Raw genomic sequence first — 10718 nt, 5'->3', positions numbered from 1 at the left:
GGGAGGGCACTAAAAAAAATGGAGTTCAGATTTTAATAATGATTACATGGAATGCAGGTACCTTAATAATAAGAAATAACCCTCGTTTAGGCCATTTTTGCTTGACCTCGGATCTTCTAGAAGATTCTTAAATTGATGGTTTTGAACTAAAGGCAAGTTGGTCTTACCAATTATGCCTTGGTATACCTATCTATAGAAAACAGGCAGCAAAATCTGGAATTCGATCAATTATTGTAGAGAAACTTCCGTTTAAAGGATATAAATTTCTCTTGATTAATCTGGAAACTTGTCGTTTTAGACACCAAAACAAGATCAATCTATTGCTTAGGTGATGATAGCAGCAACCTGTAGGAAGCTAGGTTTATGATATAAGGAAATTTTCCTCTTCGCCATATATACTACCTATCACTTGGATTATTTTCATGGTGGCAAATTAGATTTCATAAATCCCAATCATCTATTCTCTCAGAGGGCTACGATTGTTAATTCGATAATATAATTTCGCATAGAAATAACTTAGCTACAAAGGACAAGTTTTAATCCGGACATATACAAAGTTAAACAATCTATCATTTTGCCCGCTATAGAATATGGTTGCATTGCATTATAAGGGGGTGTTTATACATGCTGCTCATTAATTGGCTGAAAAACATGTTTTTCACAGTGTCTGTAGGCCTACATCATTTTGTGGAAATGGTTTTTGGTGCTCATGCCCGTGACTTAAAATCGCCCTTTCTCTCTCTCCAACAAAACTGTTAATGCAGATTCATGAATCCATTAAATGTGCAGTGTAACCTAAATCTCAATTCGAAAAGAATCATAACACATTGACGATGCTACAAAATGGAATAAGAACTTACTTGGGGTAGATAGAGGTGAAGGTAGGCCTACAAGTGGCTGTAGGAAAAAAAAAGTTAATGGACTCCGTAAATGTTTTGCATCACCCCCATAGACTTCCGCAGGCGATTGCAGAATGGTTTTTTTTTTATTATTATTATTTCTAAGTTCTCTTAGATATCCCATTTTTCTTAGGCATACAGACAAACTTATCTGCTTAGGTCTTGGGGCCTGTGCTGAAAAACAAACTAAGTACAAACATGGAAATTTAAAGAGCGACCATTACTTCACAGAAATTTTCAAAGAACACTGCTGTATAGTCTATGACACTGCTGACGTCAATAGCATAGAATGGAATACAGAGTTTAGAACTGCTAGGACCTACTATGATGCCATGAATTGAATATAGAATTAGGGCCAAAGGCCAAGTGCTGGGACATATAGGTCATTCAGTGCTAAAACTGAAATTGACAGTAAAAGGTGTAACAGGAGGGAAACCTCAAAGCAGTTGCACTATGAATTAATTGTTAGGAGAGGGTGGAAAGTAAGATGGAGAATGTGATAGGAGGTACGGTAAAAGGAGTGAAAGGAGTTGCAGATAGGGGCCGAAGACTTGCTGCAAAGAACCCTACAGCGCACCGCATGAGGTGCACTGACAGCTGACAGCGCTACCCAGCTATGTCTGTTTGTATGGCGTTTTTACGTTGCATGGAACCAGTGGTTATTCAGCAACGGGACCAGCGGCTTTACGTGACTTCCGAACCACGTTGAGAGTGAACTTCTATCACCAGAACTACCTAGCTATGGGGTCTATGATTGCCATTCAGCGCTGAACGGGAACTCGAGAGTAAATGGTTCCAAAGGTATCAACAGGAAGAAAAATCCTCGCAGTTGCACTATGGAATATTTTGTGGGAGATGGATGGATAGCAAGTTGGAAGAAGGATGATATGAATTGAGGTAGTATACAGTAAAAGGAATGAAAGGGGTTGCAGCTATGGGGCCTAAGGGACGCTCCAAAGAATTTTTAGTAATGCCTAGGGGTGCACTGACGAGACTAACCCCCTACGGCTAAGTGAGTAAATAGCATGAGACTTATAATTTTTTTAAAGCTTTCACATTTCAACTGTATTAACTACTGGTTTTATTCATTCATTATGTTACAACATAGATACTCTGAATAAAAAAAAGTTTATATTTTTAACTAAGCATACTATTTTTAATTATTTTTTAACACGTTTTATACGTAACTAGTAAGTGCTAGCACGACGCTGGCTTGAGCTTGAGAAAAATATGAACTAGGTATGACTGATATCAGTGGCGAATGAGCCGAATATATTTTAGTACTCTCCGTTTCTTAACCGAACACGAGTACTAAAATGTCTTTTTCATTTACCTTGGTTCATTTTATATCTAAATTTTGCATCTTCACCCCATCATCTTTTATTTGCAAAATTCATGGATATCTGCTAATCCAATTAAATGAACTGTCTCGCTGGCTAAACCTGATACCTACAGACAGCTTTTAAAACGGAAATTGACAGTAGAAAGGTTTGACAGGAGGAAAACCTCAAAGCAGTTGCACTGTGAACCAATTGTTAGGAGAGGGTGGAAAGAAAGATGGAAGAGAATATGAACTGGAGTACAGTAAAAGGAATGAAAGGGTCTGCAGCTAGGGAACAAAAGGACACTGCAAAGAACCTTAAGTAATGCCTGTGCACTGATAGCTCTACTCCTTCATTGGGGTGGGCACCGGTTTGGTTTCCCGGTCATTTTCCTAAGTCTGGCAGACTATTATCACATGGACAGCCGGTTAGCTTGAAAGAACATCTGCAGCACCTGTCACCGACTTCATTTACCAGCAAAGGCACCAAATTTAATGGAAAACTACTGTATTATGAAAACAAATATCAGAGGTGAAGTCATTCACCTTTGTAGGCACTGGATTCACAAGGTTCTGGAGTAAATGTTTCATGGTTTCTTTGTAACTTTTTCTTTCATCTTAACCCTGCGAATTAATCATATTTGACATAAGTCGTATGCAACTGATCTGAAATTCACTCAAATCAAAGGAATTTAAACCTGGATCTACCATTTTTTGTAAGACGACACCACTTGGTAATAGGTTGTATTAAGTGTAAGTGTTACATAGACTTGGTTAGAATTCAAGTTAAGACAACACTTAAATGTCCAGTTTGAAATATCTGGGCCATTTGGGGCATCCCAAGTTTTGCACCTAGATGGCATAAGGCAGACATATACGTAATTTAATTATATTGTAATGGCAAATAATTTGACTGATGGTATAAAAGCCAAATTTCTGTTGAATTTTAAAGGAGCTGGCATTCAAGCTGATCATGTCAATAAAACAGTAGAGATACAATTTAGTCATAATGCTTTCACAAAGCCAATGATCAGCACTGTTACAATGCTAAAACCATATTACTGTACTTCAAAACTTATAAAATACTGCACACTGCTTTACTACTGTAACGAATCTCTAAATTACTCATATTTGGGAGATTTCTCTTTGACCATTTTTTAATGAAAATACAAAATATATTTCACCATATAACACTCTTGTTTCATTGTTACCCTACTTCACGAAGTATCATGGATTAAAATAATAGGCCAACTATATAACATAAAAAATTTATATTTCAATAATATTAATTATATCACATGACACTAAGATTTACAAGACTAATTCTCTGTCGCAGGAGCCTGAAATATATTACAATCTTTTGCTATTACATAAAAAATTAATATACACCACAGAAAACATTTCCTAACAAAATGTAAAAAAAAAAGCTAATGAAATTTAATCAATAAAGATGGCATGGAAAATTTGTGACACTTATACAAGTTAAAAATAAATAATTTGACTTCCGATAAAACATAAGTTATGTCTGATGAATAATCAGAAATAAAAACTGTACAAAAGTAATAAAATTACAAAAAAGCAAATACATTAATTTGTACATTCCTTTCTATTTACAATGGTAAAAAATATATCAAAAAATATGGGAACACAATTCCTCCCTAGGTCACAGGGTCTGGGGAACCAATATAACCTCCCTACCACAAACAAGGTTTTAGAGAGATCATGTCCCCTCAACATGACATTCAACAACCCCCACCCTCACACTCCTAAGACAATAAAACAGTAAAAACACTATTGACACTTTGGCTAACGAAGCCAACATATAATCAGCACAATTGCTGAAGGTGGAGCAGATGATTTAGAAAAACCACACACCATGACTGGGAGGAACAAGAAAGTAAGAACAACTATCATAACATTTGGAACTGGGAAGAAGAAGAGAGGGACTTGTGGTGGCCAGTCTGAATCACCTGACATCACAAATTAACAAACATTGCCAACAGTGAATTGAGACCCATGAGACCAGGGGGAGGCGAGTATTTTTCCCTAACAAATGACAGTGCAGAGCTGATTACAGCAATTAAAGGGGAACAAAATGGAGAGACCTTAAATTGGCCTTAATGAGATGCAAGTGATTTAATCCTTGCTTAAACTAATCTCGTGCATCAAGTGAGCAACACCAACAGTATCTACATTTGTACATATTATGGTAGTTTGTTACATTATTGTAAATATTAATTTATTACTGTACTACGAAAAAAAAGCAATTATCATCTGCAGTCAGAGCCTTCCTTATATGGATATAAACTGTGATGTAATGATGGGACATCTGGCAATGGTGGTCCTGACATTGGTCTGGGTCCCAAACTACTTGCCGGACCTTCATTTTCCGAGACACTCCCTCTTGTTGTTGCAATTTGAGCCTCTAATTTTTGTAGCATTTCCTCTGGCTGTTCCGGTCTGGGCAAGGATCCTAGCCTTCCAATACCTTCGTTTAACTGACTGATACTGAAAGGATCTGGTGCACTTACCGAGCCAGGGAGCCCAGGTGATGCGTTGTATGGGTGACTAACAGGTACAGCTGGGATTCCAGGTTGTGACAACTGGGAATCTCTGAGATTATTCGCATTTTCTTCAGGATGATTTCTCAACGGAGAAGAGGGCGGTGGCGGTGCTGCAGAGTTAGGTATTTTTTTATCATGTAAGGTTTCAGAGGGTAGATCAGGCGGCTTGGGTGCAGGAGGGCCCGGCCCATGATCTTGTACATCCGGCTGTTCTCTTCTCTGAGTATTGGACGCTACGTAGCCATCAGATCGCCTAGAGAGTTTTAACTTGAGTGGCTGCTTGGGGACGCACGATTCATCTTTACTAGAGTCTGAATCTGGTTTCGGTAAAGATAGTCGAATCTTTATTTGAGGAATAGAATCTGGATCGGATTTTTCCTCAGAAATAGCAGTGACTAAACTAGGTTCAGTTTTAATATTATCACTATTTGAACTTTCACTTTTCCCCTTACCAAATTTAATGACTAATTTTGGAGCACTAGAACTGTCCCCTGGAATCACCTTAATATCACGTTTATCATTACCACTTCCGTCTTTACTATCCACACTGGATCCATGACTGCTTTCCCCTAAATAAACCCTACGTTTCTTGGCCTTTTTCTCTCTGTCTGTACCCTTAACCCCACTCTTCTTCCCTCCCTTGTCAAAGTCTGCCATGATTTGTTCCCGAAACTTCATGCAGTCATTCTTGATTTTTACCAAAGTGTTTTCTTCAGAAAGTCGCTTTTTGGGAGGCCGTTGTTTACCACCCATTTCTTTGGTGTCTGTAACTGTTGTAAGTTCACTGGTCTTTTTACCCAAACTAATACGCAACTTAGGCGGGGGCTTGGCACTACATATGTCCTTCTCTTCTGGAATCTTGGAATCCTTGGCACTTCTAGGTCTTTTGCGCACAGCATCCAGTCCTTCTGATGCATCAGAGTTACGTTTACCAGATTCATCCATGACCATTAACTCCCACTGTAAAGATTCCCGTGGTTGTCTCTTTCTTCTGCCACTGCTTCCACCACTAGTTGTCTCTCCTTGAGTGTACATTTTATAATCTTCTCTTGTTGGTATAGAAGTCATGGAAGCCACAGCCTTGGGGATAGTGATACCAGTTCGGACGTGTGGAGGTGGATTAGGATTGCTATTAACTGGACCAGATTCCATCAGTTCATTAGGTCTCTGATCTTGATAGCAATACTGGCGAATGAGCTCTTTCTTTCTCATACGTATCTGTCTGAAGATAGAAGTTGTAGATGTAGGTGGTGCACCTACAACTTCCTGGGCTGGAGCTGAAGTGTTACTCGTTGAATATGAGTTTGCATAGGGTCCCTTGATTTTTAGCTTCAACTGATTTGTTTTCTCATCTATTATCTGTGCAGTTGGTACTGCCAGAGATCCCTTACCATGATCTCCATTACTTTTAGCTGATAATTCTGAAGACTGATTATGATCTCTGGCCTCACTTTCTGATATAATTAGCTTAGCATCAGAGATCTTGGTAATAAATTCGGAACTGTACTGTGGAATATCCTGATTCTGATCTGGGGTTTTAGACGCACCTTTTAAAACACTGACTTCTTGTGGTGGACTGGGAGAATGTACACTAAGTCGTAGCTGAGAATTTTGTTTGTTCTTATAATCAGCCAGCATTTTGGCAACTTCATCACTAGATCTTGAACTTCCTTTTTCTTTATGAGACTTTGACTTCTTACCTGGCTTCTTGGAGGGTTCCTTGTGCTGCTCCATAATGTATGTAGGGGTTGAAGAGGTTTGTTGAGGTGTAGTATCTACTGATTGTCTCTTCTCCCTTGACTTCCTAAGATCATCCAAGGTGTTGTTAGCAGGACCATCATCATCAAACTCATTGTCAAAATCAAAATCATAGACTGTTCCAACAAGTTCTTTAGGCACTGATACATTATTGAATCTTGGGCTCTGACCTCTACCTTTTCCCCTACCAGCACTCCTACCACGACCTTTACTATATGACCCCCTGCCAACCTTCGCAGACTTCTTATCTCTTCCTTTTGTGCCTTCTTTAACCCACCTTGGTGAGGTTCCTTGAGATCTGGGAGACTTCTTTTCTGGAATTCTCTGTTTTGGATCCTGCATATATATTGGCACTCTCTTCTGCACTGGTTCTTCTTTCTGATGAATGACACTATCATCTACTGTAATTGTTTCTATTTTTGAATCAGGTACTTCCGTGGCAGAACGCAGTGGAGAGTCGACTTGAATGGGACTCGTCACAGCTGGCAAGGGAGATTTGTTCACAGATGTCACAGTAGTCTGGGTGATTGTTTTAGCTACTGATACAACAGAATTTGAAATAGGCGGTACAATATTCATTTTTGTTGTTACTATGGAGCTAGCCGTTGTTATTACTGGTCTCGGAGCTTTACTAGCAACTTCACTTACTTCAATTATATCATCGTCGCTTGAATTGACACATTCAGGCACCTGAGTTTTGTTGGACTTGGGTGAAATCTGAGGGGGTTTAACTACTGATCTGCTTGCAGAAGACATTAATACTGAATGCCCAGAAGGAGAAACCTCTGGTGGTGTTACACTGGTGGCAGAAGGCTGAGAGGTGGCTGTTACATTATCATTCTTACGAAGTATACTTGAGGGTGATGGCTGTGGAGGTGGAACTTTCTGTGTTAATACTGGTGATACAGGAGGCAAGGGAGGTGGTGGCTCCTCCCTACTTACTGTAGACGCCGTTACCTGAGCTCTACTACTGCTTTGGGGAGAACCAATACCAGAAGTGACTTTGTTGCTAGAAGCAACAGGAGAGGACAAAGGTGGTGGAACTGCTAAAGTATTCGGCAAACTAGGAGAAGATAATGGCTTGGTCGTTTTGGCTGCAGGTGTTGCCTGTCTATTGCTTGTCTTACTGCTGGTTAACTGAAGGTCTGGGGTAGGTGGTCTGTCATCCAGAGGCGGTAACCTGGAGAGTCCCTGAGCTGAGCTCATGTTTCCTTTCTCTGAAATTTGGTTCTCTATGGGAGGAACAAACTGTTGCTGGCTGAGTGCAGCTAAATCTGGAGGCGCACTGCGTTGCTGTAAATACAAGGGGTAAAACTGGCTTATATTGGATGCAGCTTCCATCATCTGTCTCAACTGTGATAACTGATGATGGGCAATCCCAGAAGATAACAAAGGGTGAGTTTCTAAGAAAGCAGTATTATAAAGCTGGTGCTGGGCATCTGGATAAAGGGGACGCTGGTGCAAATCCAGCATTGGATTTACAAGACCTGACATTGGCAAGTGGGTTCCACTACTTGGATCACCTTTGTGATCTGGTGGTGGAGGACTCTTGCCCCACTGGGTTCTCCACTGTTCTCTAAAGCTTGCAGCAGGTGAAGCCACACTTTTTGGAGGAATGGTTTCCATGGATGTTTGAGAAGAAGGAACTAAAGATTCAGGTGGGGGAACAGGATAGCTGGTTGAGCTGGCTTGATTACCTGGAGCAGGCGTAGGAGCAGGAGCAGGAGCAGGAGCCGGAGCCGAAACAGGTGGGGGTGGAGGAGGAGCTGGTGACACTGGTAGTACCTCACTTGCTCTCTCCTCAAGAGGTTTGGTGGTGCTGGGTTCTGGCTGTGCTTCTGCCTGCTTCTTCATTTCTCCTATAACATCCTCCAAGTTCTTTCTTCTTGCAGGGGATATAAATTTGTTCAAGGTTTGTTTTTCTTCTTCCACGGGACAAGGTAACACTGTAAGTGACTTATTAATGTCAGTCTCCAAACGAGACTCTTCAATATTAATACTATTTACAACACTATTTACACTGCCCACATCATTACACACAGGATGAAGTCTATCTACAGGTTCAGGTGTAGTTATTGCACTCTTATACCCACTGTCCTTGGGTTGCTCTACTCGTTTTTCATTTAAAATGGTAACAGGCTCATCATCACTGTCAATACGAACTTTCTTAGGCTCTGGCTCAGTATCTGATGTTTCTATGATATCTTCCAATCTTTCAACCTTCAAATCTTCATCCACATATCCAAACACACCTGACTTTTTCTGTTCATCAACTTTATTACTAATACCTAACTGTTCATGGGTCTCTTTCGGAGGTGGCTCTCTTTCCGAAAGTCTCACTGGCATAGTTCTGAAAAGGTCTTTTTCCACATTATGCTGCACAGATTCTCTACTACTCGGTTCTTTACAGGTTCTCCCCTTGTTATCCTCTAACGGTGGCTCTTTGTCTTGCTGAGGTTTTATGCTTTCTCTGGATGACTCCAATGTTTCTTCTAAGGGCGGTTTTAACCGATCACAGGTATCTTTTCCTCTGAGTTCCCTTTTCTCAAACAAAGAATCTTTATCCAGTGTTCCTTGTTTTTCCTTATTGGCAACTTCCTTTTCAATGTGAATATCCTTCACTCTTGAAATCTCTTCCCTCTCTTTCATAGACAGAACTTGTTCTTTTGCAAATGGAAGTTTATCTTTCAATACAATGCATTTCTCTTTTGCTGGAACAACTTTATCCCTATGTAGGACCACTTTATCCCTTGGAGACAAAACCTTTTCTCTAGTTATAGCTTTCTCTTTCTCAAAACTGATATCCTTAGATGTATCTTTTACCTCTCCCAACAGGCTTAAATCCTTCGAGGAAAGCACTTTATCTCTAGAATCCTTTTCTTTTTCTGGTTCTTTAACACTCAAAGCATCCTCTTCCCTAGACGTATCCTTCTTCTCCTTTTCCCTCGTATCTCTTACATCCTCTTTTACTGCTTCCTTTTTTTCGGAGGTGGCGGCAAATCCTCTGGTTGGGGTCGGCTTGACTTGGCTGCCTCCCTCAGGGGCCTTTTTACTGGGTTTGACTTGCTCCTCCTCAAGCTGTACCGTTCTTCTGGGGGGGAGTTTGGCGAGACTGCCACTAAGGTTTTGGGAGTGTGAAAGCGGTTCTCTCTCTCTTCCTCTTCTTCGTCCTCCTCTGGATGATGATGCATTAATGTTACTTGTGTAGTCTTGCAAGGGGATATCACCAGAAGGAGTTCTCTGTCTGCACTGAGCCCCACTTTGACGTAATCTAGGCTCCAATCCACTCTCTCTTCTGATTGGAGACTTGGAAACTGGGTCTTCTGCCTCCTTGGGCACTCCGGATTCACTTCTTTCAGTAATCGGCGGCTGAAACCCGTGTTCAGGCCGCCCTTCGGAAGTTTTAAGCTTCTTGTCAGGGGCCTTCCTGAGGGTTCCAGCAGCCGGTTTCTGGTTTTCAGTTTCTCGTTCGTCACTGTCTGATGTGAGGTGCAAGTCACCTGAGACGTTGGAGGGGCCTCGAAAGGACTGATTTTTGGACGAAGACTCTTGAACTTTTTCATCAGTATGTCCATGAGTTGGGGAGGGTAGGGTCTTTTTGCCTGGAGTTGTTGGGTAAATAGATTCTGCTTCATCGGAGGAGCTTTGGTATTCTTTGACAAAGACATCGCCACGAAAAAACTGCCTTCCTGTGCTTGTCTTAACTTCTCTCAGTGGCTCAACCAGAGCAGAAGGCTTATCCTTAGCAACAATTCTTTTTACACTAGATTCATCATCACTATCAGAAAATATGGATTTTGACTGCTTCTGGTTAGGCTCCTTAGAATCTTTAGAGCCTTTCCGTACAACAGACGAAGTCTCTGCTTCACTCTCTGATTCAGAGTCAGTAACAGTTGTGGAAGAGGGAGCCTTACCTGAGCGCGGTGACTTAGATTTTGATCTTGCTGTTGGTTTTGCTTCAATACGTGAGATTCTCTTAGCCTTTGTGGGTGAAACAACAGGTGCTGGAGCTGGTTCAACTTCTTCTGGAACAGATGTTGTTGTACTGACCTTCCGGGTGCCATCTTTAATATTCTCAGCAGCTTTTCTGGCAGCCTGACGCATCGGCACGTAGGGTAAGATTTCTGGTTGTTCAAACAGACTCTTTTTAGGTGTATCTTGAGCATCAACTTTGTC

General features: G+C 40.9%; 1 protein-coding gene across 1 annotated transcript in view; it reads right to left on the bottom strand.

Annotated features, from left to right (window-relative positions):
• Positions 1–3474: 3474 nt before the first annotated feature.
• Positions 3475–10718, bottom strand: part of LOC135210282 (PHD finger protein rhinoceros-like) — an 83605-nt gene continuing 76361 nt past the window's right edge. Inside the window, 1 exon segment of the mRNA XM_064243156.1 lies at positions 3475–10717. Within this exon segment, the coding sequence (XP_064099226.1) occupies positions 4491–10717 (6227 nt within the window). The 3' untranslated portion in view covers positions 3475–4490.

Source organism: Macrobrachium nipponense, chromosome 39, assembly GCF_015104395.2.
Source record: "Macrobrachium nipponense isolate FS-2020 chromosome 39, ASM1510439v2, whole genome shotgun sequence".
Lineage (NCBI taxonomy): Eukaryota > Metazoa > Arthropoda > Malacostraca > Decapoda > Palaemonidae > Macrobrachium > Macrobrachium nipponense.
This window is presented reverse-complemented; position numbering and strand designations above follow the sequence as displayed.